Genomic DNA, 26,184 nt, shown 5'->3' with positions numbered 1-26,184 from the left:
CGGAGAATACAATGAATGGTATGATACAAAAAAGACTACATCTCAAGCCTTAGCTTTGCCCTTTGCCTTGCCCTTCTTCGGCTTCTCCTCCTCCTCCTCCTCCTCATCAGCCTTCTTAGCCTTCTTGCCCTTGGCCGGAGCCTTCTTCTTCTTAGGCAAGCTCACATACTTATCCTTCTTCAGATCGAGTTCGTCTTCCTCATCATCCTTAATCTCATTAACAACTTCCTCCTCGTCGGATTCTTCAATGGCATCTTCGAGATCGGGCTTCTCCTTCGGTCCCTTCTTCGGCGCAACCACGTTACTAGCCTTCATGAAAGGCAATGGATGCGAGCGCGAGTTGTATAGACGCGTGAAGGTGGCCTTGGTCTGTGTGTCCAGCTTGACCTTGGACTCGTCCATAGGACCCAGTCCTAATTCGACCATGGCATCAAAGTCATCACGGGTGAGGAAGTATCCATCCATGAAATCAATGACCGAGTCCACACTTTCCTTGCCCTCTTCCATCAGACGGCGAATCATTTTTTGCTGGAGCAAGGGCATGTACTGCTGGCGGATCTCGTCGCGGTTGCCAGTTGTGCGAAGGCGCATGTGGCCCTGAATTTCCTTGACATATCGGGACATTTTTCCTAATAATGATCAGAATCGTTGCGAATATTAGTGAAGAGGAGGAATTTACCATGTTTGCTGTTGTTCCCTAACCAGCTAGTAAATGAAGCCCGTTCACTGAAGTTACCGTACTGGTAGCTGGCCGGCCGGACAAAGCTGAAAATGGCATGAACGGGCATCAGACTCCACTGTTGCTGTGTTCCGTGAATCATACGGTCAACAAGGTCGCCGTCACTGATACTCGAGGCGGCATTGTCAAGCAACTCAAGTGACTTGAGACGCTGCTCCTTGCCCTGGTATTTGCCCGCGAGAGTGGGTTTAGTCTTAACATAATTCTCCTGGAGCATCAGATAGCTGAACTCGTGGTCGTTGAAATAGAGCTCGACCTTGTCGTTCAGCGTAGCGGTAGAACTGGGTGAAAACATTTGTGCACTAAGAATTTTGCTGACAATATCCCAGGGCTTAAGGATCACATGCTTCTCCCATGCCTTTGACATCTGCTTGCCTTCGTCGTAGTTGAGAGTCTTCTGATCCAATCTGGCGGTGGATAACATGTTGATAACCTGGCGGATATCGGCATGCGTTCCTTCAATGAGGCCATCGAGTACAGGAGGGGGATCTTCAGGCCCTCTCGGAAGCAGATGGTGGATAGTCTTGCTCGGATTTGCTCGGCAGTCGGGCGTCTGAATGGAATATCGAAGGTAACGTGGTCGAAGGGTTTCATCTTGGGAAGCTTCCGTTCATTGCAGACAAGGATGATTGGAATCCTAGTCTTCTTGACAACGGCTGCGACAGCTCCCACACCTCCACGGTCACCAGCAGACATACCATCCACTTCGTCCATGATGAGCACAAGCTTCTTCTTTTCGCCCTCGACCTGTTTTCCCTCTCCGGCGAAGTAACCTTGAAGAGACGTCGTATCCAGTACGCCCAGAGTAGAGCTCTCAACAAGCTTCTTGCTTCGGGTGTCACTGGCATTTGTCTCAACAATATCGTATCCCTCCAGCTTTGCTATAAGATGAGCTGCTGTGGTTTTACCAATACCCGGGGGACCGTGAATGATGACAGCCCGGTACAGACCTGAGCCATCCTTGCCACCCTTCTTGAAGTCGTACTTGGCACTGTTGTGCCAGTTGCGCAGCCAGGTTTGGATCTTCTCAACGGGGGCCTTATTACCACAGATCATGTTGAGAGATGTGGGAGCATATTTCGTCGTCCAAAGATCGCCGGCCGAAGTTTGCGGGCTAGACGACGGCTGAGATGCCTGAGATGAGGGCGCAGCAGTCTTGGGGGTTTTAGGAGTCGCGGCAACCTTCTTTCGCTTCTCCTCTGCATCAATTTCAGCGGCCATAACACGAATCTTCTCCTCGTCGGCCTTTTGCTTTTCGGCATACTTTTCGGCGGCCTTTCCGTCACCGCCGTTGGCGGGAAGTCGTCGGATCAATTCGAAGAGACCATCTTCATCGATGGTCTTGATGCCGTGCTTCGCAATGGTTTCGAGCTTCTTTGGACCGGCATCACTTCCAAGGACAACAAAGCTCGTCTTGCTGCTGGGGGCTCCCGTGACCTTACCACCATACTTCTTCACTAGCTGGGCGCCCTCCTCACGACCGAGGGTTTCCTGAACACCAGTGAAAACAAATGACAGCCCGGCAAGACAGTTTTCCTGCCCGACTGGCATCTCCTTGGTCCCAGCCATCGCTGGGTCCCGTGATGCTTGCTGTCCGAATTGCCATTTCTTTGGCTCTCCCTGGGGAGGCTCAGGAGCATCGACCAGAGGGATGCTGTCAAAGATGTCTTGGATCTCTTTGCTCTCCGGGGCATCCTTAGCCTTTTTGGGTGTAGACTTTTGCTTCTTTGCTGGCGATGCAGTCTTCTTCGGCGCTGCCTTCTTCGGTGCCTCATATTCCCCATCTTCATCCTCATCAATTAGTGCCTCCGCCTTGCGTTTGCGGCCCGGCCGAGCCTTTGGAGCGGGCTCCTTGGGGAGATCTTCCATGACCACATCGTCGTCGTCGCGGGAATCTTTCTTTTTCTGCGTCTTCTTGGCTGCAGCGGCGGGCTTTACTTCCAATACCTCAAAGTCACTGCCGTCGTCGTCGTCTCCCATGACATAATCGTCGTCGCCCTTGCCGGCCTTTCCATATTCGGTGGCAAAGATGTCATCGTGGCCGAGTTTCTCATCCTCAATGACCTTTGAGGCATTCTTCGTTGATCCGCGAGCGGCGGGCCGGCTCTTCTTCTCAGGTTCTGCGGCGGCCTTCTTGGGCTTCGGGCTTGCGACTTTCTCTTTGGTATCATCGGCCTGAGCCTCTGTCGTTTTGGCAGGCTTGCCCTTCTTCTTGCTGGAGGCAAAATAGTCCGACGAAGTTGTAGGTTCTCCCTTGGGCTCTTCGGTATCCCTGTAGATATATAAGCAAGTGCAGGCGGTGCAGATACCGGGGGGAGGCGCAATGAACATACGCTTGCCTTTTCGGCTTTACTTTAGGAGTCGGCTCTTTGGTGGGTGCGGCCTCTTCTTCATCGTCGCTATCATCAACGACCTTTCTGCTACCTGCGCTCAGGTTAGAGTGGTAGACTAGAAGTGGGAAGTAAGAAGTGCGTACGCTTCTTTCGCGTGGCGGACGGGTCCTTCATAGTTGATATTGAGTTAGCAAGGAACTTCGCTCGATTTTCGAGATATCCCAAGCCATATAGAATGGCACAGGCCTCCTGTGTAACAAGGCAGCAGCTTACCTCTTTTTTGGCCGCGGGCTTTGCGGGAGCGTCGCTGGAGCCTTGACTACTTGGCTTTCCGCCAAAGAAACTCCGGATGTCAGGCATTTCGAGGCTCAATCAATCACATAAATAGCCAGAACTGCCCAGCGGTAATCCAAGAGGCAATTTAAAAAAGAACCGAGCCTCGTAGTAAGGACTTGCAAAGCTGCAACAGTTGCTGATACTCGCAGTGACGCGCCGTCGCGAACGGGAGACGTGACTGCTGATATAAGCACTCTGTCCATTTCGGGACTAGCGCATCAATCGAAAAGTGCTCCGGCCGCAAGTAACGAGCAGAGCAGTCAACGTCGATATATCCTGATATCTCCCTCACAATGGGCCCACAGACTAAGATGTTCGCTCGAACACTATCTGCCTGCACGCGGCCGACCTGTACGAACTATCAATTCCCTGCACAAACGCTTTTGGTCAACGACTAACAATGTGATAGTGTCGGCGCCGCTGGCCACCTTTTCTCTATCACGATGCTTCTCCACCACCTCGCCTGCCCTTGACTGGCTCACTCCGAAATTCCAAGAAAAGTCCAAGTCGCCCAAGGGTCGTCCCCATGTCGCCACTGGTGGTTCGACTCGCGGAACAACAGTTGTGTGGGGAGATTTCGGATTGCGCATGAAAGACCACGACCGCCGTATGCCCGCCTCGGCGTTGAAGATCGCTGAAGAGACTATCAAGCGGCGGCTACGAGGAATGAACTACAAGCTCTACAAGCGTGTCAGTGCGAACATTGGTGTCTACACTAAGGGTAACGAGCAGCGTATGGGTAAGGGTAAGGGAAAGTTCGACTACTGGACTGTCCGTCTGCCCGTTAGCCGAGTCGTCTTCGAATTGAAGGGAGATGTTCACGAGAAGGTTGCCCGCGAGGCATTCAGATTGGCGGGTCACAAATTGCCAGGTATGCGATGGATTGGCTACAATCTACTGGAATATGTGTATGGTTTGATGCTCATTTTGTTTCATTAGGTCTCTGGGAATTCGTCAACAAGGACGACCCTCCTGTTGTCGGTATTACAAAGCTCGGAAACGGCGTGACTCTCGACTCGCTCAAGCGGGCCCGCAGAAACCCGCCCCTCGGTACCAACGACCTCGCTTCACCACCGAAGAGCGTCTCCTCCAGCCCCGACTCCCCCCAATAAACAAATCGTGTTCCCCTGCATGATATCCTTTTTTCCCTGCCGGTGTCTGTTTGTCGTTTTCAATTCGGCTAAGCGCCCACTCCGGACCCAGGCCCATACCCCTGCAGTCTGCGGGCCTTGGCCGCTGCATCGTCCTCGTCAAGTGCTATATCTTTGTACATTATCATCAGCTGTTTGCGTCTCTTTAGAATCCACTGAGGCACGGGCTCCTCTGTTGGATATCTTGTCTTGATACTAGGAGTTTAGACAGAAGGAAAACATATAACTTATTTACCTTTGCTCGAGTCACGGAATACCCCCATGCCCAAACTCTGCGCCTGGAGCTCCTCGTTTTGCTTGGATGTTGGAGTATCTGTTCCCAGAGTGGGGCTCACTTCGCTTTTAGTATGTGGTTGGCCGACTGATGCCGATTAGCACTGGTATAGGACACAATGTTCTTGGTGGGAACACACCACCCAGTTGTCCGGTCTGCTTCGAGGGACTGATAGTGTATTGACGAATTGACTCATATCTTATCAAGATGTTAGTCCAAAAATATGGGGAGAACTGGTGGTGGTCTCCATACTGAGTGCTTTCTCCGCCAGGTTCCATATCAATTAGTCTGGGGTCTGTCATCTTAGTACTTCGATATGTGATATATGAGCTGTGATCAGTCAAGGTATTATCCTGAATCAAAAAGACTGACAGAAATGCAATGATATAAGAGAAATTCACATGTGGCTCATGCCGGGATGTGATGACGTCGGTTCGGCCTAGAACCGTGGAAGGCTTCCCCTCAGATCTACAAGTTGATATACTTCATAGAAGTGGCATTGGTCTCTTACGTGAGTTATCTACAGTGCCGAGATGCTGTAGAGGCATGTGATGGAGTTATGCAAGCAAGATAGTTCCTTCGGCTTCCGCGTACTCAATGATAAGTTATAAACGCCAGAATCCTCAATGCCTTCATGCGCCTGTAAAAACCAACAAGAACCGGATGGTCAGGGATTTCGAAGGTAGCACAGCATAATAGTAGACCATGAATTCTGAATCCCATGTCCTTCACTAGAAGCCACCTTAGTGTACAAATCGTCATTCATCTATTGTTTTGTTTTGTTGGCAGCTACGGTCTAGAAGTCCATGCCCATCAGGTAACTATATAATTGTTAGCATTAATCTTTAATTGTGTAGTCAGTTAGATCATACCTTTCATAGATGCGCATGAACTTGGCCACAAATGCTTCCAGGTGGAAGATAACTTTCTGTTCGGGAGATACGTCAGTATAACGATAATATGGACAATGAGAATTTAAGAGTGACCTACGCTTCCCAGCTTGATGCGGTGCTCATAAAAGGCAGACCATTTGATAACGTCAGGCTTCAGCGCATCGTCAACTCGTGCAACAAGCTTGAATGTTAAGGTCTATAATCACGGGTTAGCATTTGAATAAGCTCCATGTTAAAAGGAATATACCTTCAGAATAGTCGTGGGGGGGATGCAATGGGTCAAAAGGTCATAAAGACGTGCGCGAACCTGCAGCAAGCGAGCCGGTGATCGTTCCGCCAGGATCTCATCGGCCGTAAGAGTAACAAGTGCCTCCCAGTCCGGAGGCGGGATGAGAGTCTGGTCAGTAACCTTTTCACTAAATCACCACAGAAATAAGTATCAGAAAATCAAGTTAAGAACAGAATGGCAACATACTTCTGCGCATGAATTGACTCAAACATGAGCAGCGCTCGACGCAGATTCCGCCCACTCTCCTTCGCAATCCTCAAGTGAAGCCCCTCCGCCTCAGTCCACCCTTCCCTCTTCGCAGCACCGTGAAGCACAGCACAAATATCTTTTTCAGTTGGCGCAGCAACCCTGACCAGCAGGGTTCGAGAACGAATAGGAGCAATGATATTGGAAGTACTGTTGGCCAAGAGAATCAACCGCAAATTGGGACTGTACTTCTCCATAGTCCGTCTGAGGGCTGCCTGAGCATCGCGCGTCAGATGATCCGCCTCGTTGATTACTACGACCTTGAATCGTTGCTTCGCGCCAAGGTCGACCTGCTGCGTCTGTGCGACTTCCTTTAGCAATTCTTGCACCACGACTCGGTCATAGTTTCCGACGTCGGCGGGTGTGATTTCGAGATGGTAGACTGAGGAGACGATGTTGAATTCTAGCTTGCGGTTGCTGGTTGTTTGGAAGATTCTGGAGTCGATTTTAATCTTCTCGACTCCCGGGCCGTACAGTTCTTTCAGGGTGGCTATTATCCGTGTCTTCTTTCCGGCTCCTGAGGGTCCGTATACTAGTAGATGGGGGAAGTCTCCGCTTTGGGCCTGTTTGTTTTAGCTTGTGTTAGAGCTGTCGTGTTCCGCGGACGAGGTTCTCTTACCAGTGAGCGCAGGCGATCGGAGAGGTCGGGGTGGTATGTGAGGGCATCGAGGGTACGTGGCCGCAGTTTATCAACGAGGAGAGCCATTTTGAGCTCTGTGGGTATGTCGAGAGAATTTGGAAGTGTCTGAAATGCCGGGCGGTTTTCCGATAGAGGATGTGGACTGGAAAACGCGTCGGGACACGCGCCCAATTAATGTCTGGTCCGTGCACGCTAACGCCATATGCAAGAGCTCCAGCTAGCATTAGATTGAATACAAGTTGGAACTTGCTGTTATACTTGAGAATACCGAGAAATATATACAGTCAGGTATATTTTGGCATCTAATTGCCTTCCGCCAAACTCCGAGATGTATAATACATGCAAAATGTGTTCCAAGAGATGAGAGGGTACAAAAAGCCAAACACAAGATCATACAATATTCAAATGCTCAAGTATATGCTATATCGCAAACCTGATCAAATATCCTCAGGATCTGTTCGTCATGAAGCAATGGGCTTGAGAACACCATTGTCATCATATTTCGCTTCTATCATGGGGTCAGTCCAGCCAAAGACATGAAGCAATTGTAAAACTCACTGAAGAATGTATATGACAGGGTAATAGTATCAATACCCTTCATATTAGGGTCCGTCGCAAAGTCAGGATCAATGAAGAAAAAGACCGGCATATCAACCGACTCTCCCGCATTGAGCTTCTGCTCCTCAAAGCAGAAACATTGGATCTTGCTAAAGTACGGGGCAACCTGTCCCGGCGTAACACTGTACGTTGCGACTCCGATGATATCATTCGGGCCCTTATTCGTTGCGGTATAGAATGCCAGAGCTGTCTCGCCAGGTAGCACGCGGACCTCGCGCTGCTGGGGTGTGAACTTCCAGGGGAGAACATCGGATACAGAGCCGTTGAATGTGATGCGGAGACGGCGGGAGTCTGTCACTGGTGTCACGCGCCCCGCGGTATCACCGTCGCCGTTGCGGTGGGTGAGGATGGGTTGGCCGCCCCAGCCGGTTTGTTGGCAGATCTGCAATTGGGTGTTACTATGGCTTCTACTAGTATGTGATGTATATGAGCGATTGGGTCGTGGCTTTACGCACCATTTTGTAAAGAGGGACGGATCCATATGCGAGTGCAACGGTTCCGAGGATGAGACTGACGGTATAGTACCTGGTCGGCAACTCCGTTAGCATACACCATAGCTAAAATTCAGCATCCAATATGTTCTCACAATGTAGAGGTATTGCGCTTTTGCGATTCTGGGGTATTAAAAGGTGCCGATGATCCTTGGTGCTTTGTTCGGAGCAGCGAATTTCTCGAGAAGTACCTCCTCTCCATGTCGAAGACGTTCTTCCGGAGGTAAATCTGTCGCTGGGGAATTGCCCCCATTAGCGTTGAGCGACTCCATAAGGGGAGTAATCGTGAAAACATGGTTCTTGGAGGGTAAGTGCAATCGGATGTTGAATCTCAAGATGTGCAGGCATCCCAAACACGTGATAACTCTCTTATCGATAAGCCCTCGATGGTGCCATATTTGATGCTGCATTTATGTTGATTTGCATCTACTGTATGGATGATGAATTGGATGAAGTGGCTCTTGTTCTGAGATGTAATATGTCGGTCTAATCATAGTGGCCAAAACTGCAAACTCTACAAGTTATTCAGTAGCAAATCTGGACATTTTGGGATGAGTCTTACTGAATATATTTCAGCCCTTTTTTTTATTTTACAAGAGATGATCTATTAGAAGCCGCTCGATACAGACAAGAAAAATACTAGAAACTAAACTAAAACGATGATTGATTAAAATTAGCATCGATTGAATATTGAAGATCCCGCCCATGATGAAGCATTAGAAGTCATAGGAATTAAGATGAATGATAATACAGGATAGTACCCAGAAAAGCAGTCTGAAGTCTATAACAAAAGAATAGTCGTAAAACAATAAGGGTATGGGCCTCCTTGAGGCCTAGTTCAAAACGCTATTAGTGATGCGGCCAAAGACCCCTCGAACCATGCTGGGCCGTTCTCGAAGGCAAGTGATAAGAATAGCGGCGCTGACAGCAAATGCAACGCGCTCTCGGTATTGATACTGTATACAGGTCAGTGAGCGCTCATGACTCTGGAACCCGTCACAGGCCCAGTTTGGGGGCGTCGAGAAGGGGGGCCGGAGGTGTAACCCTGCTGCGAGGGTCCGATGCATACATACCTTTTTATCGTACAACCGTGGCAAGACCGTGGCAGCTGCCCGGGGTGCCACAAATAGCGCCAGCTCCTGTCTCTTCCGCGCCTTCTCGACCAATGCACTCCAGCCACACATGAGACATCCCACTCCGACACAGAGGCCGGAGTCCCACATCAACGGGGTGACAGTCTTCGGATCGAAGATCTTAGGGCCGAGTCTTGTTCGAGCAAGACAAACAGAGTAGTAGAAAAGGCTCACGAATGAGGCCAAGAAGGCAGAGGATCGGGCAGCATCAAAAATAGCCCGCCGAAGAGCTGCTGTGGACTTCATCCCCCCCAGACGGAGAACAATCTGTAGCGGGATGTACGTTGCACAGGCAAATTTAAAGGTTCTGGCAAAGCGGTACAAGGCGTGTTTCTCACAGCTAGGGCCGCAGCCCATGTGGACCATTTCGCAGGGGATTGGAACGGTTTTGGCTGGGTCTCCCCAATCTTCTGGCCAGTTATAGTCCTTGCACATAGGCTTGAGAAGTGGTGCTTGTCCAGTATCCTTTCCGTATACAAAGACACCTCGTCGAGCACGGCGCAAAGCCTCGATCAAACGCGAGTCAACCTGAGCGGCTTCCCCGATCCATTTCTCGTATGTCCTGGGCAGTCTCTCTGGGAGATAAAACCATGCCCACATGACGATAGCTGCGCTCATGGCGAATAATCCTGCATCCGCTAATCCAGGTACGAAGCGTTCGGCAACAGTCCACCGGTTCTGGGCCTTGCGGTGGCGGGACCAGCGATTCCATGCCACACACGCGATGACATCCATGGCTCGTGTGACTGAGAAGATGGTAAGGTCCATTGTCCTCCCTGCCAGCTCTGGGCGGTGATTCTCAAGCGGATTGGCTGCAACTTGACTGGAATCATATTTCTGGCCTGTAGATTCCCGCTCAGTCGACTTCCGCTGAGCCCTGACATCTTCTGTCGGAAGACAAATGCGGTTTCTGTTGATAAGTTGGAAACTGAACCATCCTGATAGAAAGGCTGCAGCGAATCGAATCAAGCGATCGAGCCTTTGAGATATGCGAATGTCGCCTCTGGTAAGTCCTGCAGTGATCAAAGCACATAGGCGATACAATCCTATTGGTAGCAAGGTTGAGCCGCCTACTAAGGCAGCACAAAATGTTGGGAAACTGTTAACTCGCAACGGGCCAGTCAAGACTTGAACTAGCTGATCTCACGGTCAGCTACAGCTCCAATTGCACATATTGGTATTAAGAAATGATCACAACCCGACGCCATGGTTCACATCTGCGTACTTCTTGAAGTTTCTGCTTACCTCTTGAAGTTTCTGCTGTGCAGTCCAGTCTTGCCTGTCCAGTCGGCGTACATACGACACCAACCTCGGGGTGACCGATGACAGGTACCCGAGCGCGTAGGCGCGAAGAAGGCTACAGTAACAGTCAGCAAGGGATTTATAATTTAGGGTAACAGATTGCACTCACGGGTTCACTGCCCGGTCCCTTCTCGGGAGCACACGTTCCATACTGGAAACCTTCAGGTCCGGAAGGGGGGCACCATCACAGCCGAACTAATGAGGAGGTCAGCCGTTGAAAAATAATCAGACACAATCAAGAAACCCCGGGAACCTACAATTGTGCCTCCCGAAAATTGGGTAGTATTCTCCGGAAACCTGACACCTGCACGATCGTTTTGATCGCGGAGCCGTGTAACGTCCCTTAAGTGTTGTGTGGGCTCGTTGGACCTCGGTTGACAGAGAGCCCCAGTTCCCAGGGGAAAGCAAAGCAGACGATCATCCGGCTTGTTCGGACGATAGTCGGGATTGCGGGGCCTGAAGGGCCCACGGATGATTTAATTACAAGGCCAATGGGGATGGACGAGACTGCCAAAAACAAGAACCGCACTGACCCAATAATGGGCTTTTCTGCAGGAAACCGAGATGGATGTGCAGATGTAGCATGCAAGTAACCCAAACGGTTGAGGGACACGCAGAGTACAAAGAAGAAGTTCGAGGCCAGTCAGGCACAGATCACGGGGAAAGTTCCCCGGAGGTACAGCTCTCCCCAGAGATACATGATCAATACATGACTAATACCACTCAAAGCCAACTGTTGACCCATCGGTGCGGCTGTAATTTCCGTATTTTTGGTACTGTTACGTCACGCGGTCAAATTTTGCATGTGATCCAACTGCTTTGAACCTCCACTTGCTCTTTCCCCGGAGTCTCTGTTTCTCTACACATTCTCTTCTCTTCGCTTTCTCTTCACTTGCTTCTTTCAACTCTTCTTGTTCTTGCGCAACTACTATCGCTTCAACCCCGATACCCAAACTCCCCCTCGTTAGTGGAGTCGACGATCCTCAGGAACTTTATCGCATAACGCATACTTCAGACTGGACCGAGGCATGCCACTTGCGTCTTGGTCCGCGCTACTCTTCATTTGAGAGTAGCAAGAAACCCAATATAAAGACAACGGATAGCGCTCTTTTTTAAATTTTTACAATGGAGGGTCATGGAACTGAAGTGCAGACTGGACGCACATCACCCCCGTCTGGACCCTTTGGATGTGAGTGGTTCTGTGAATGCACCATGAAATACCCGTTAACATGACTCAGATTCTTTTCTCTCCCCCATGGACACCCCATTCGAACAAGCACCCGCTCTTCCCCCGGGTCCCTCACTTCTTGATGATAATGAATCCAACATGCTTGACAACTTCTTTACTACCATGAATGCGAACCACTTTACGAATGACTTTTGGATGCGACAAGAACATAAATCCGGGATACCAAATTTCGACTGGTCTGGTGAACTGCCTCCGAACTTCGAAGGATCGACGACTTCACTGTCTCAGCCATCGTTTCAGCAGCATGGACTTGGCAAATCAAACGGGGGGTGATGGCAGGAAATCCTACAGGTCAGGATATATTTGCAGCAGCGTCCATGCTATATCAGAGTGGCCTAAACGGGCAAGATATCGGGTCCTCGCTAGCGCAGCAGGCTTTTGCAGGACACCCTATGCCACAAAATGGGACCCACATGAGGAATGATTCACAAGCCGGAAATGTCGGGCAAGGGCCGAGTACCTCTCCGTCTCGGGCTGATGTGCCCACTGGATATCATACATCCGAGATGTTTTTTGACGTCCGAGATCCCATTCCAGCCGACCAGCATCCATCAAGAAAGGTCCGCAGTCTCCGCTGGGGGTCAGATGTCAGTTTTATGGATCAAGGCTACCTTCGCCCACCCGACCAACCTGATGAGGAACAGCGGACAAAGGAACTGCTAGATCATCTAGGATGCTTTGAAACACAGAGCAGTGCAGCCAACACACGAGCTCCCAGTCCGGAACGGATGGTCGACGGGGCTGTCCATCGGAACTCCTTCGCATCACAATCCATTGGTTCAATCCCCGACGACAGCTTACAGACACGGAAACGGTCGCGAACTATGAAAGAAGACGCCGACCTCTCCGACGAAGAGGATGGAAGACCCCATTCCAGAAAATCCAGAGGATCCATAAGTAAAGGACGACGGGTGTCAACAGATATGTCTCGGAAAGCTCGTATACAGCCAGGATCCAAAGCTGCACGAGAGAACCTCTCCGAAGAGCAGAAGAGGACCAACCACATCCTTTCAGAACAGAAGCGCCGAAATCTCATCCGTCAAGGTTTCGAAGATCTATGTACGCTTGTGCCAGGGCTCAGAGGCGGCGGGTTTAGCAAGAGCGCAATGCTCACTTCCGCTGCTGATTGGCTTGAAGATCTTCTCCATGGAAATGATATCCTCCAAGGCCAACTACATGAGCTCAAAGGCATCAATGGCTTGGTAATGCCAAGATAACAGTCTCTGGCAACCTTCTAAACATATAATTTGGATGGCCCTGTATCTTTCTAACAGGGATTGCAAGCGTTTCAGCGGGTTGAGGAAGACCGGCGCGGTTGGCGTTCATTTCGCAGTCCTGGCGACAAGATACCATTTTTCTGGTCTAGTGCATTCTCTCTGACTTTCTATTTGCTACCGCTGGTGATATTAGATCACTTTCGGTTGGTCGGCATCGATACCCTAGTGCATAACTCGAAATCTTATTAGCAGAACAATATCTTGATCTTGATATATACCATAGACTTATTCCGTTAACTTCAAGTGTAAGACATGCAATGAGGCGGGACATGCAACAGCTCCTACCATCTAGATCCATTCTATGAGCATTAGCCGTAAAGACTAAGTGAACTTTTATGTTACAAGGAGTGGCGTTCTACATTATGATGGACTTCAATAAGTTAGCTCACCTATATTACATGTTTACTACCTCGCATATTTTATAACACATTGACCAGGCTGATCTTGTCTTACGGTATATCATCCAGTTCCAACTTATGTTTAGATTCTTGAAAAGAATGTGTGGGATTGTATTTAAAACTAACTTATAATTTTACTGTTTCTCGACGGTCGTTTACTACGGCACTTCTGTTAAGGTATCCACGCAGCAGTGTTGCATCGGATCGAAATCTTTGTCGAGAAATAGCTTGGCTTTGTCGGTTTGGCCTCTCTGGACGAAATAATTGAATGCTTTTTTGACAGGCAATATCTGTGGGCACCAAGTTCATCTCTGGTCGAACGAGTACCAGTTCTATGGATTCGTAATTGCAGTGTCCAATTGCACATTCGACCAGGGTTATGCTTGGTTATCCGAGGCGTCTCAATCCATGTCCAGTTATTGTCGAGTTCATATTGTGATCGAACATGTCTATAAGTCCCAGCCATGTGTTTAATGTTAATTTACTGGAACCCCAGCAAGCATGTATGAGATACTTTTTCACGTGCTCTGCACCGATATGCCCAAGAGCACCTAATTAATCATGAAGACATCCAGCGATTCCTTGTCGATTCTGAACGCAAGCAGTTTTGCCACGTTGGTGCAGTGATGTACTTGGCATACTTCCGGAGGTTTATAAGAAAGGGAATGTCTTGACTTTCTGAGCGTCAAACACCACTTCTTCTAGCTTCGGGAATATGTGCGATGATATCTGCGGGTATCTATGGCGGAAGATCTCGAAAAGAGAAATGTGCGTTTTCATTGTCGCCTCACAAATCTGAGCCAGCAGATGAGCGGAGTTCTGAGCGATGCAATCAAATAAAAACAGAAGGTCTTGGGGATTTTCCTTGACCGAGAAGCTCAGTTGGTAGACTTAGAAAGAAGACATCATGGTTGTTGAGATGAACTCGGGTTTAACCGAACATTGGACGTTCCCCGGGCCCTACGGAGTCTTAGCGCATCCCCTTTGCAATTGATATCACAGATCTCGTGGAAAAAGAAGATCATAAACATGATACAAATGAAGTGAATAGATCAACAATGATCTACATTGAGGGTTGTATCGCCGTCATGTCCCACCGCTTTGTGTTTTGCCGTGTTTAGACGCGTCGCCCTCACCAACGTTATCTCCAACACTCCCCCCGTCATGCCTCCAAAACGAAAGCACAATGATGATGAGGAACATGATTCCAAGCGCTACGCCTACCTTAAACCCCGCGTCCGCCGTGTCCCCGAGAAAACCATCAAGTCGAAATGGATAACTCTACCAGAGCCGGTTCAAGAAAGAGTCCGGGATATGTTTCATTCCCTTGAGCGACCGGTCATCATGCGAAGCCAGAATGAGCGCAAGCGCATCGAGGCGCAGGGTGCTGTGCAAGCGGTGGTGCGAAAGTAGGTCTACACGATACTTCTGGAGGCTTTCGCGCAAGTACCAGCACCTCGAAGGAACCAACACGCTGACGGTTCTCTCTGCGTGATTCCAGTCTAGGCAAACGACTCCCGCGGATGCCATTTCCACCCGCGACAAAGGACTCGAACTTCGACTACGAGTCTGCGTTGAATGAGCACGTATGCAACCCGCACCGAGTCAACAACAACCCCATACTGATTATGCTTTAGCGGGCATTGGAATCCAGCCTGGCCACCATGACCGATAGTGTCGATCTCTTGAAAGCCGAGATTGCAAAAGAAGAAGCGGCCCTGGTGCGTGATAAAAAGTCACTGCAGGAAATGGACAAGAACGCCAAACGGGCCGAGGCTGAACGGAAAAGACAGACGAAGAATGTATGCGACACAATACCTTGGGTCTTTGGTGTTCTCAACTGACTGTGTCCCCAGGAACACCCCGTTCTCCGGCAGCTGGACGCGCTTCCTCAAACCGAGGGCTCAATGTCCTCCGGATTTTCTCTTCTCGGCGCAAAGGATAGCCAAGCGACTCTGGACGAGGTATGTATTACTTTGATCTGCTACTCTGGCCGTAGAAACTTACACCATGCTCAATTCTAGTTGGACAACGACCCCGAAATTCAAGTACTTATGAAGCAACTAAATGGCCATCTTCAATCCATGCAAAGCAATACTGCGCCATTCGCTGGGCTAAGTGAGGCCATCACTCGTTCACAAGCTGCCTTGGACCTGTACTCACTGTCCAACGACTGATCGCTGGACATTTCCGCACCATACAAATATCAACAAACTACACGCATTTCAATGCGCGTCGACACATGAAAGACCTCGGGCCAGGGAACTTCGCGCTTACTGAGAGAAGCCATTCGAGTCCCGAGTACGGCAGTCCAGGATCACCCAGACACCCCATGTCGCGTGCTCAGATCCCAACACATGCGCTGAATAGCTGCATCGGACGGACACCGTGCGCGGCTGGCCGCCTATGCTACTAAGGACCAATACAGGGGATCAATACTTTCTCAGCACCGGTCCCAATTATAAACCCGGAGAGATTTGCGACGCCAAACACGGGGCTCAATATCGAGAATAATGGAATAAGCCATAATACAAGCTGTTGTACACAGAGACCATTTGTAGCACTAAGAATGTAATGCCTCGACCGAAGTGGCGGAAATGCGGAGGAGTTCGGAGGGGCGACTCCGCTTTCTCCATCCTGAACTTTTTGACGTTTCCAACCTCGCAACCACAGCCATTTCACCCTGGTTTCTGGGGGATTCTTGCGCAATGACCGAGATGTCGCTGGCCAAGTCCAGGTCCGGGGATGCAGGGAAGGATAGCCTCAAGGAACAAACATCTGCGACCAAGGCCGAAACGACCGGCGCGGGGAGTCACTCCAGTCCCAAGAAACGCCGAAAGGTGAATCACGGTAAGTTGCCGTTGCGCAGCATTCGACAGGGGTCTGCGCCCGCGAGAACACTTGACTGACCGGCTTTGCCATTCCAGCATGCGTTTATTGTCGCCGTTCGGTAAGCTTCATCGAGGACTCTGTGGATTTGCTATGCGACAGTTCCGGCACTGTCTTGGGGAATATTCGAGGAAATAGTTTTGCTAACTGAGTCTTGTTCGCGTGGGACAGCATATGACCTGCGACTCGGTACGACCTCCTCCGTCCGCGACCAAACTCTTGAGTTGCGAGTTGTGGAAACAAGCATCAGCTGACCTGTATGAAGGAGCGTCCTTGCACTCGGTGTATAAAGCGCAACATTGGCCACTTGTGCCATGACGAACCGAGAGAGACTACGAAGCGCGGACGTGGCGAACACGAACATTCGGCTGCAGACGAGGAGGGCTCGAACAATGATCTAGCTGTTCAAGGCATGCCTAGGAGTGTCGACGTAACCGATGCTGCGGGTCAGCAACAATTCCCTGAAGCTACGGTCGGAATTGCGCCCTCGGCTGTGAATCCGACTTCCACCGTGCCGCCCGGAAACCTCTCCACGTCTGGCCAGGACCTCGAGGCCAATCCTCAGCGTAAGCTCGTCACAAAACTAGTTCCCCCGGCCTCAGTTGACCTGTGATGACAGTTATGCCGTACAATGACTGGGTAGGAGGCCAGAATCAATTCCAGGATATGCATTCGCTTCACCCGTCCTACATGTTTAATGCGCCAGAAGTGACCAATGAATACAACTTGCTCGGAGACTTCCTCAGTAACAGTCTGTTGGATGATGGGGCAATGTTCCAAAACCAAGACATGCCCGGGATCTACTCTGACTCGACGTTGATGAACTCTATGAATGGCATAGGAATGTCGAATGGCTTACCGCCCCCGGCGCAGCTTCCACCACCAGCGCAAAGTCATGCGCCACAGGGAGACACAATTCAACGACCAACCTCAACTGTGGGCAATGACAAAGCCCGGGAAACGTACTACATGACGGCCGCCGATCCAGCGGGAACTGACCCACCAGAGGAGCGGATGAACAAGCTCCTCAAGGCCAAATATGACGCCGGGTTATTGAAGCCGTTCAATTATGTCAAGGGATATGCAAGATTGAATCAGTACATGGAGAAGCACATGCAACAAATATCCCGACAGAAGATCCTACGACAGCTTGACAAGTTCCGGCCAAAATTCCGAGAACGCATGCAGAGTCTGACTGATATCGAATTGATTCTTGTCGAGATGTGGTTCGAGCGGAGCCTGATGGAGTATGACCGTGTGTTTGCTAGTATGGCTATTCCCGCCTGCTGTTGGCGCCGGACAGGGGAGATTTTCCGTGGCAACAACGAAATGGCCCAGTTGATTGATGTCCCCATTGAGGGTTTGCGAGATGTGAGTATCTACCTACAGTTGCTATCATTAGCTACGTCATATCTTACTGATATGTTTCTTTCATTAGGGCAAGCTTGCTATCCACGAAATCATTGTTGAGGACCAGCTGGTGAGCTACTGGGAAAAGTTTGGTGCTATCGCCTTTGACAATACGCAAAAGGCCATGCTCACCAGCTGCACCCTTAAGAGTCCCAACCCTAACTCAACGGGTGATGGTATCACTTGCTGCTTTTCTTTTACCATCAGACGTGATAACCATAACATGTAAGTCATCCATGCACACCCTGGCTTCTGTGCTGGCTAATGAATTTATACAGTCCATCTCTTATTGTTGGCAACTTCCTCCCTATCGACAAATAACTGCTTTCGGTAGGTACTGGATCATGGTGTTGTTTTTTATTTTTTCTTTCGTTTCTTTCTTCTTGATTCCCCGAGGTTTGGCTGTGTCTTCATACAAAATGTACAGTGCTTGGTATATGTACCACAATAAACAGTCTATTTGGATCGATTGTCATGATAAATTAGTCACAAGCAATTATCCACGTTTATTTTCTATGCTTCCTGAAACAGTATTGTCTTGTGAGTCATCGTGTTGTATGCCCAAAGTTCCGACCTACGAAATAATCATGATTTTAGAGCAAGTCATTCTAATAGTCAAACCTTCTACTAACGGTCACACGTAAGGACAGTAACGAATTTATTCTTTGTAGTGTGATCTAGGAGGTAGGAGGGGTGAGTAAGAGGTGTGAAAGAAAGGGGCTTATAATCTTGATTATAGCGAGACAGCCTATGGCCGCTCACGAGAAGGTAAATATGGGTATCATCAGAAGGTCAAAGATCTCTAGGAAATCAGGAGAGATAAATAGAAAGAAAGAAATCGCCCAAGCCACTGACCACACAGTGGATGATGCAAATATGCAAAGAAGCAAAGAAAAGAATAATAATAAAAAAAGGAAGGAGAAAGTTTCCAGAGAATGCGATGGCAAACACGCCAGTAAATGTGAAGGAGAAGATCAAGTGAAGGCAAAAGAAAATGTCATGATAAATGCACGGCCTTGGTGGGAGGACACCAGCGGGACAAGGCCTCTTTCTGAGGCATGATAGAAAATTATTGCAGGACGCATGCTTCACTCATCTCCATCTGCTGTGGCATCGTATGAACGGCTCCGTGAAACCTGGCGTACCACCTTGTGCCGCAGCGATGGAGTAGAGGGCATATGGCGGGGCATCTGGGGCGACTTCAATGACCGAGATGAATGACTGGACCTCCGATCCATGTCTCTGCCACTGCTATCGGTTTCTGTTTCTCCGCTTTCATCGCTACTTTGGCCACGGCCAGTGACAACACGGAGAGTAAGACTCAGCTCCCGCTCAAGCTCCTTTTGTGCTTGGATGCGTTGTGTGGAACCGTTGAGTTTCTTGCGGTAGGCCCGGAGTGTGCGGCACACCTGCTCGGTGGACATATCAAGACTGCCAAACTCGCTTCGTGGCGTTGTTTTGGCGCGGGTTCTGAAATCCATAGATGTCCGGCGGTTGCTGTTCCTTGAACCGTTCGGCTTTCTGGGCACCGAGGCCGTGGATTTGGGACTCACGGGCGATGGTGACCGACGGCTCCTGTCCGTTGGTGTAGCAGGTGAGGGAGAGAGACGATTTGGGAATGATGAGGTTTCTGAGACAGAGTGGTTCTTCAGGGAAGACGGTGCTAGAGATAGCCTCGACATCTTTCTCATTAGAGTCGGCGAGCGCTCGCGTATAGGTGTTGGAGTCGCAGGGTTAGGACTGTCGGGACGTTGAAAGCCAGCCAACTCGCTGCGAGAAAGAACTTTTCTGAGAGGGGGTTTAGCAGCGGTGTTTTCTTTGGCAGGGGTATCGTCATCATCTCTTGTGTTCTGAACGAGGTCCTGTGATATTTGCTGCAGGACGGACAGATTCCATATCATGAGAATTCCATCCATGCCAGCACTGACCACAGTGCGCTTAGGTGCTCCTTCAGACTCCTCGCTGCGGTCCTCCAGAAGAAGCACATCCGTTACGCCCTCTGTATGGCCAAATTCGCCGGTGAGAAGTTGATCTCGCTCGAGATCATAGACGCGGAGAGACTTGTCAGTGGTCGAGACACCAATGAGAAGTTTCGGGGTCTGGCCTGGGATCTCTGATGCAACTGTCAATGAGCCCATGATAACTGCATCAGTCGACTCTGAATCTGATGCCTTGAAACAGTGCAGATGGCGCCCTAAAGGGATGTCAAACTTGGAGATACAGCGGTCCATCGTAGAAACATATAGGATGCTGGAGTCATCCGGGCAAAGCGTCATTGAGACAGGGGATGCTTTCAGAGTAATGACTCTGGAAACGAGGTAGGCAACAGATGTGCCACCCTCCACTTCTCTTGTCGCACGATCTCTTATAAGGACAGTGCGGTCTGCTGAGCATGAAAGCAGCTTTTCGCCGTCGTTGATGAATAGTAATTTCCCAACGGCACCGACATGGTCATCCATGGTTTGAATCAGTTGCAATTCGGCGTCTCTTTTCTCGAACAGTTGTACCATCCGATCACGACCGGAGCTTGCTACCAACCAGGAGTCTGCAGTTTCTTGGAGGGCCAGGTCTGTAATCTCCCCACCATGGGCGCGGGCTTGGCTGACACAAGTCCATTCGGCATTTGAAAGGAGTCTAGGTTTCCGAGTCAGTCGAAAATCACTCGTTATATTCTCAAGTGCCACGTACCTCAATACACCGAACTTGTCGCCTGAAACAAACCAGTTCGCATTTTCTGCTGTTCTCAACACCTTGAGTTCGTTTGCAGCGGCATCTTCTTCGTTTCCCGAAAATTGGTCGAGATCGATCGCTTTCGATGCCCGGCACTTCCCCTGGGCATCCCAGAAGTTCACGGAGCCGTTTCGAGACCAGGAAAAGAAGTCCGCGGAAAAGTCATTGGGGAGCTTCATATGACAAATTCCGAGGATCGGGTCTCGATGTGCCTGCATGAAAGACTCACCATGCTCCTGCTCACCCTCCTCGCGCAAAGTGCTGATCGGATAGATGTGTATTTCACGGGTGGCTTCAACAGTGACCAAATGCGAGTTCAGAAAGCCCATGCAGGTAATTGCAGGAGCCTTGTTCTTCTTGTCAATCACGCTTTTATCGAGGCGGGTAGGAGAGCCCGGTCTGTTTGAGCCACAAGATCGCAGAGTTTCAAAGGACAAGCGCTGCATCTGCCTTCCACGCCCACTGAGCCAAACTGATTCCTGGTCGAAATCAACGGCCAGAGATGTGATGCTAAAACCAACTTGCTTGACCGTGATCATCTTCTGAGAATTCTCCCGATCATCGAGAAAGCAGACTGCGCCGGAATCTGTACCGATCACAGCCTCGTGGTCGGAGATGCTGCTCACACAGGTGAATGAGCTATCGCTGAGTGCACCCAGTAGACAATTCCTCCCAGAAAGCGCTTTTGGGGCAGGATTGGGTGAGGGACCACCCCCGTCGACGTTCAAACGTGATTTGGTGGGAGATATAGGTCGCATTGATGGAAGACGCCAAACCTTGACATGTCGCACGCCGGTCCTGCACAACAGTTAGTCGAATACTAATTATACTTATTATCAAACATACGTGACCAGCGTTTGGCCAACCCAGCACATGTCTTTGATGTACGAAGTGCACTTGTTCGCGGAATGCAGCCTGGCCGATCCATTCTTGAGGTTGATTGCCCAGATGAAGAGGAACCCATCGTTCGGGTTGCCAAGGGTCGCCAAATACTGGGAATCCGGACTGAATGCGAGACTGCATACACCGAATGTATGCTCATTCAATATAGATAGCGGTACATCTGGTAAAGCATCTTTTGCTGTCGAAAAGATCAGAACTCGAGGGTTATAACCAGTCTGGAAGCTGTCAGCTGTTTGTTGCACGCCCTGGTCGTGTATTATCTACGTACCTCTCCTACCGCAAGGAATCTTCCATTGGGGCTGATCGAGACACTCGTCACTGCTTTGATTCGTTCTCTCGAGGACCACCCGCGGGGGCTCCCACTTTCACCGACTTCGCTGGACGGGGATCCATTGTGAACATTGATATGCGGATTGGATCGAATGTGGGATAGAGAGCGTGCCCTCGGGTCTGGAGTGACCGGTGGAGTTGATTGATTGTAAAACGAAGTTGCTGGATTGACGCTGGTCGCGGAGGGCCGTGCTCGGAAGAAGCGCTGGCAGAGGTTGGCGTCCTCGTCTAGTTCTGCGAGCACTGCGGCGGAGCCAGCGCACAGAGCAAAGCTCTTGCTCTGGTCGTGACTCGAGAACCCATTGGGGGTCGTGGTGGTTGTGCCGATGACGGTTTGAAGGGACAAGGAGGAATGGTGGGAGGTTTTGCTGGGAGATCGTGTACCCGGTCTTAAGATTGGTGAATTCGAAGGAGTGATTTTCAATGATGCGCCTGGACCCGCAAGCTTGCTTTTCGCGCTGAGGGGGGCGGTGGTAGCCATGTCCTTGGGAGCTGAGGTCGGTGTTTCAAGGTCCCCTGTGCGCGCGGGGTATTTTCATGTCAGAATGTAGGCGCATTCGTCAGGCAACTCCGAAGGCGCCAGTCAAATCGGAGGTTTGCGGGTTACAGTGTTGAAGGAGCGTTCAGGAGAGGTTGGCGAGGTTGGCCCAGTGTGGGAAGATGGGAGTTTAATTAGTGGGGGTAGCTAACATGGAGCTTTGATCAGCAAGGCCTCATGCAGGTCCAACAGTCTAGAACTCACTTCAAAAGAGTGTAAGGGACTCCGTCGTGGAAGGTCAGAAGAAGGAAACAAACAACAAGCTCATTCCGCACTAAACAGCGGATCATTCCAGACGATCTGAGGAATCCGAACCTTGGTTCTCCCCCTGTCAAATCCCGGAGATCTCAGGGCTTCCAGCCTTGAAGTGCACTGGAGTTGAAGTGTCTCACTGGTCTTCAATCAAGGAGCTGAGAGGACTTCTTGCTCAACTGAGACCTCGCTTTCAGACCCTCGATCGGCGAAAAATCGTGAGATGAACGGTGGGTCGAGTGCACAGGTCGCTCGCGCTAAGTCGGACCTTCGGCTCAGCTCTAAATGTAAGTATCCTAAACCGTGAGGTTTGTAGGAGAGTGACTCCGCACAGGGGAGGAGAGCTGGAGAAGATGATAAGTCTCGAGGGCCTATTGCACGTGCCTTACCCATACTTCCTCGTGCTACTCCAATCAGCCCTTGGACTTCCTCTGGGGTCAACACTTGATAGTATCAAATATATGATGTTCTTTGCTGTCACTTTCTAAAAGCTATTTCCTTTGTCAATTCGACCTGTCTTTGTGATACAGCACTTTTCTTCCATCGTCGACGAACAAAGCCCAGCTATAATAAGCATTTTGACTTGACCGGCTGGGCCAATGCTATCAGGTCTGCTCTAGACATTCTTTATGTCAATGAATCTGTTAGATGGATCAAGTGGCTACTCTCGGGTATAGACAAGCAAAACTCGCGCAATTTGCCGTGATAAACATACCAAATCCGGATCTACAAACACGCCCTCAAATATACCTCAATACCTTAAGTAGGCCTCGAATACATCGCCAAGCGTATCACTAATACGTCCTTTGAGACCGTCACATCAAAGAAATGAAGCAAGTCGACTGCGGATTTGAGAAGTTTATAATCAAGTTACCAGATTGGGTTTAGCGCCAACTTTAGGATCTCGGTGCCTGAACCCTCGGGCCGCCATAATTAACGTGGTCTGCAAGCGAGTGGGCCATGTAAGCGAGTGGGCCACCCAACCACTTTTTCGCATCCCGGTCTATCTATCTATCTTCTATCAACCACCATGCCTCCAATTCGCTCTCAAAGCTCTCGAAATCGTATAGAGCAAGAGGGTAGGATCTTATTAGCCATCCAGGCTATTAAGAACAAAGAAATAAGCACAATTAGGCGGGCCGCAGACCAATTTCAGGTCCCCCGCAATACGCTCACGCGTCGACTACGCGGAACTACAAACCGCGCTGAATCTCGCGCAAATGGTCATAAAATGACACAAATTGAAGAGGAACTACTTCAGCAGCGGATACTATCGCTAGATCTACGTGGAGCAGCCCCTACACAAGCTCACGTACGAGAAATGGCGAATATTCTACTCGCGAAGCGTGGTTCTACCCTAATTCAAACTGTCGGCGAAAAATGGGTATATAATTTTATCCAACGCCATCCAGAGCTTAGATCTCGCCTTTCACGACGATACGACTACCAGAGGGCACAGCAAGAGGATCCAAAGATTATTCAAGAGTGGTTTAACACTATATATACCACAATTCAGCAATACGGTATCCTTTCGGACGACATCTACAACTTTGACGAGACTGGCTTCGCAATGGGCCTTTGTGCGAATCAAAAAGTGATTACCCGCTCAGAATACTACGGTCGGAGATCAGTTCTACAGCCAGGAAACCGCGAGTGGGTAACCGCAATCGAGTCAGTCAACGCTTTAGGGTGGGCGCTTCCACCGACGCTTATTTTTAAGGGTAAGCAATACAATCAAGCATGGTTTAAAGACCTTCCACTCGACTGGCGACTCGAGGTTAGTACGAACGGGTGGACGTCCGACAAGATAGGCCTTCGCTGGCTTCAAAAGCAATTTATTCCGTCGACAAATAGTCGTACGCATAGAAAATATCGACTCTTAGTCCTCGACGGACACGGAAGCCATCTTACGCCAGAATTCGATCAACTTTGCGCGGATCACAATATTATACCAATTTGTATGCCAGCGCATTCCTCGCATCTTTTACAGCCTCTTGATATCGGGTGCTTTGCGGTTTTAAAGCGCTCGTACGGTACCTTAGTCGGCGACAAAGTACGGCTCGGGATCAACCATATCGACAAGCTTGACTTCCTCGCAGCATATCCACAAGCTCGTGTCAACGCATTTAAAACAGACACTATCAAGAATAGCTTTCAGGCAGCAGGATTAGTACCATTCGATCCTCAACAAGTGCTATCAAAGCTCAATATTCAACTTCGGACGCCGACGCCACCCGTGAGCCGTGGTAGTGACGCAAGCGCTTTTTACCCACATACACCCGCGAACGTTAACGAGCTTCTAAAGCAAGCATCCTCAATTAAAGAGTTTCTTAAGCGACGCTCAAATAGCCCACCCTCGCCTTCACAGGCCGCGTTAAACCAGCTTATCAAAGGCTGTCAAATCGCAATGCAGAACGGTATACTTCTCGAGGAAGAAAACAAGCAGCTACGTGCCGCTAACGCCACACAAAGGCAAAAGCGCGCTCGTGTGAATAGATGGATAGCCCACGATGACGGTCTATCAGTACGAGAAGCATTAGAGCTAGAGGAAGCTCACAATCAGTTCTTTCAGCCAAGAACAGGACCGAGGGTAGCGCCAGCGCAGGCTACGCAAGCACCGGTTACGCGGCGCCTACCTAAATGTGGTAATTGCAGCGAGATAGGGCATAAGAAGAATGCCTGTCCAAGAAGAGATTAATCAATATAATAGCGTTGTGGTTGATATATACGTATAAAAGTGTAGAAAAAGTGGTTGGGTGGCCCACTCGCTTACATGGCCCACTCGCTTGCAGACCACGTTAGATAAGTTAGTTATCTTATCGCCACCAATATTTTCCTGACTTCTTTTCAAATCAAACCTCTGTTCATATCTATTTTTTTACTGTCATCATGGTGATTACATGCGCTGCCTCGGCAAAGCTGGCTTTGCCTGCCCTTATGCGCAATGTATTTCGCTCACAGTACGCCAGTGACTTGGCCTCTTCGACCCCCTACCAGTGTTTCGCCTCTCGCCCTCCCTTTTCCTCCCAGATTCGACGACCTTTCAGCTCGATCCCGTACTTGCGCGATTCTCAAAATGAGCAGTTAGGGCAGGGAACCCCTGAGTCTCCGATCACCGAGGCCGCCACGCCTTCTGACAAGCCGAGGAAGCAATCTTCCGGCCCTCCCGCAACAAGAATGGATGGAAACCGATGAAGGGCCAGCAAAGAAAACCAGAGAACGTCCACAAACGATCGGACAGAGAGCGCAAGGCATTTCGAACAGAGGCTCGGAAAGAAGCCCATAAGGAAGCCCGAAATGACCCCCGGAAGGACTCGCACGGGAACAAAGACGCAAAGCCGAAACCGAATGGAAAGAAGAAGAAGCCCGAGCCATGGCAAGTCCAAAAAGCCGCCCTGGAAAAGAAGTTTCCCCAGGGTTGGAATCCACCCAAGAAGCTTTCTCCTGATGCGCTCGATGGAATCCGTCATCTACATGCGAAAGCCCCTGAGCAATTCACAACGCCTGTTCTCGCACAGGAATTCGAGGTGTCCCCGGAAGCTATCCGTCGGATTCTAAAGAGCAGATGGCAGCCATCGGAGGACGAGCAGGAGAGTCGGCGCCAGCGATGGGAGAAGCGACATGACCGAATCTGGAGTCGTATGGCTGAGCTTGGTCTCCGACCCGAAACCAAGCGTACGAAGCCCATTTCGGATGCCAGAGTGTTGTATGATGACAAGGGTCGACGGAAGTAGTCTGTCTCCTCTCTGTTTGATATAGTTTA

At 49.9% G+C, this 26,184-nt stretch overlaps 11 protein-coding genes across 11 annotated transcripts; 5 read left to right on the top strand and 6 right to left on the bottom strand.

Moving 5' to 3' along the window:
* Positions 1–42: 42 nt before the first annotated feature.
* Positions 43–3,246, bottom strand: N7446_000145 (replication factor C subunit 1; the record flags this gene model as incomplete). Its single annotated transcript, XM_058508912.1, has 5 exons — positions 43–629; positions 680–1,146; positions 1,218–3,011; positions 3,073–3,163; positions 3,216–3,246. 5 exons carry the CDS (start codon positions 3,244–3,246, stop codon positions 43–45), a joined length of 2,970 nt encoding a protein of 989 aa, XP_058377891.1.
* A 455-nt stretch (positions 3,247–3,701) lies between these two features.
* N7446_000144 (mitochondrial 54S ribosomal protein uL16m) lies at positions 3,702–4,520 on the top strand (the record flags this gene model as incomplete). Its single annotated transcript, XM_058508911.1, has 3 exons — positions 3,702–3,759; positions 3,818–4,279; positions 4,348–4,520. The coding sequence occupies 3 exons, from the start codon at positions 3,702–3,704 to the stop codon at positions 4,518–4,520; spliced, it is 693 nt and encodes a 230-aa protein (XP_058377890.1).
* Positions 4,521–4,588: 68 nt separating this feature from the next.
* N7446_000143 (uncharacterized protein) lies at positions 4,589–5,135 on the bottom strand (the record flags this gene model as incomplete). The annotated part of the gene is made up of 4 exons (XM_058508910.1): positions 4,589–4,671; positions 4,795–4,920; positions 4,973–5,031; positions 5,086–5,135. The coding sequence occupies 4 exons, from the start codon at positions 5,133–5,135 to the stop codon at positions 4,589–4,591; spliced, it is 318 nt and encodes a 105-aa protein (XP_058377889.1).
* A 494-nt stretch (positions 5,136–5,629) lies between these two features.
* N7446_000142 (replication factor C subunit 5) lies at positions 5,630–6,967 on the bottom strand (the record flags this gene model as incomplete). Its single annotated transcript, XM_058508909.1, has 6 exons — positions 5,630–5,654; positions 5,706–5,761; positions 5,824–5,922; positions 5,974–6,142; positions 6,202–6,824; positions 6,881–6,967. The coding sequence occupies 6 exons, from the start codon at positions 6,965–6,967 to the stop codon at positions 5,630–5,632; spliced, it is 1,059 nt and encodes a 352-aa protein (XP_058377888.1).
* A 395-nt stretch (positions 6,968–7,362) lies between these two features.
* N7446_000141 (cytochrome c oxidase assembly protein) lies at positions 7,363–8,263 on the bottom strand (the record flags this gene model as incomplete). Its single annotated transcript, XM_058508908.1, has 4 exons — positions 7,363–7,409; positions 7,460–7,901; positions 7,975–8,044; positions 8,106–8,263. The coding sequence occupies 4 exons, from the start codon at positions 8,261–8,263 to the stop codon at positions 7,363–7,365; spliced, it is 717 nt and encodes a 238-aa protein (XP_058377887.1).
* Positions 8,264–8,843: 580 nt separating this feature from the next.
* On the bottom strand, positions 8,844–10,595 carry N7446_000140 (uncharacterized protein; the record flags this gene model as incomplete). The annotated part of the gene is made up of 4 exons (XM_058508907.1): positions 8,844–8,966; positions 9,084–10,280; positions 10,389–10,500; positions 10,555–10,595. The coding sequence occupies 4 exons, from the start codon at positions 10,593–10,595 to the stop codon at positions 8,844–8,846; spliced, it is 1,473 nt and encodes a 490-aa protein (XP_058377886.1).
* A 975-nt stretch (positions 10,596–11,570) lies between these two features.
* Positions 11,571–12,911, top strand: N7446_000139 (basic helix-loop-helix domain-containing protein; the record flags this gene model as incomplete). The annotated part of the gene is made up of 3 exons (XM_058508906.1): positions 11,571–11,634; positions 11,684–11,875; positions 11,923–12,911. 3 exons carry the CDS (start codon positions 11,571–11,573, stop codon positions 12,909–12,911), a joined length of 1,245 nt encoding a protein of 414 aa, XP_058377885.1.
* Positions 12,912–14,404: 1,493 nt separating this feature from the next.
* On the top strand, positions 14,405–15,907 carry N7446_000138 (uncharacterized protein). The gene is made up of 5 exons (XM_058508905.1): positions 14,405–14,778; positions 14,871–14,955; positions 15,007–15,171; positions 15,226–15,333; positions 15,394–15,907. Exons 1-5 carry the CDS (start codon positions 14,534–14,536, stop codon positions 15,544–15,546), a joined length of 756 nt encoding a protein of 251 aa, XP_058377884.1. The 5' UTR covers positions 14,405–14,533; the 3' UTR covers positions 15,547–15,907.
* Positions 15,908–16,077: 170 nt separating this feature from the next.
* acuM (gluconeogenesis transcription factor RDS2) lies at positions 16,078–17,989 on the top strand (the record flags this gene model as incomplete). Its single annotated transcript, XM_058508904.1, has 7 exons — positions 16,078–16,219; positions 16,297–16,319; positions 16,430–16,447; positions 16,524–16,824; positions 16,878–17,629; positions 17,697–17,893; positions 17,947–17,989. 7 exons carry the CDS (start codon positions 16,078–16,080, stop codon positions 17,987–17,989), a joined length of 1,476 nt encoding a protein of 491 aa, XP_058377883.1.
* Positions 17,990–18,756: 767 nt separating this feature from the next.
* N7446_000136 (WD40 repeat domain-containing protein) lies at positions 18,757–22,112 on the bottom strand (the record flags this gene model as incomplete). The annotated part of the gene is made up of 4 exons (XM_058508903.1): positions 18,757–20,302; positions 20,357–21,196; positions 21,245–21,516; positions 21,570–22,112. The coding sequence occupies 4 exons, from the start codon at positions 22,110–22,112 to the stop codon at positions 18,757–18,759; spliced, it is 3,201 nt and encodes a 1,066-aa protein (XP_058377882.1).
* Positions 22,113–25,612: 3,500 nt separating this feature from the next.
* rrg9 (mitochondrial ribosome assembly protein RRG9) lies at positions 25,613–26,155 on the top strand (the record flags this gene model as incomplete). Its single annotated transcript, XM_058508902.1, has 1 exon — positions 25,613–26,155. One exon carries the CDS (start codon positions 25,613–25,615, stop codon positions 26,153–26,155), a length of 543 nt encoding a protein of 180 aa, XP_058377881.1.
* Positions 26,156–26,184: the final 29 nt, after the last annotated feature.

Source organism: Penicillium canescens (assembly GCF_028828765.1).
Source record: "Penicillium canescens strain IBT 15451 chromosome Unknown utg000001l_segment0_segment0, whole genome shotgun sequence".
Lineage (NCBI taxonomy): Eukaryota > Fungi > Ascomycota > Eurotiomycetes > Eurotiales > Aspergillaceae > Penicillium > Penicillium canescens.
Note: the sequence above shows the minus strand (reverse complement) of the source record. Positions and strands in the feature narration are given on the sequence as shown.

Coding starts and splice junctions, on each gene's coding strand:
- N7446_000138 (XM_058508905.1), top strand. CDS start 14,534: ATGCCTCCAAAACGAAAGCACAATGATGATGAGGAACATGATTCCAAG. Junction 14,779..14,870: donor GTGCAAGCGGTGGTGCGAAA/GTAGGTCTACAC, acceptor GCGTGATTCCAG/TCTAGGCAAACGACTCCCGC. Junction 15,172..15,225: donor GGAAAAGACAGACGAAGAAT/GTATGCGACACA, acceptor CTGTGTCCCCAG/GAACACCCCGTTCTCCGGCA.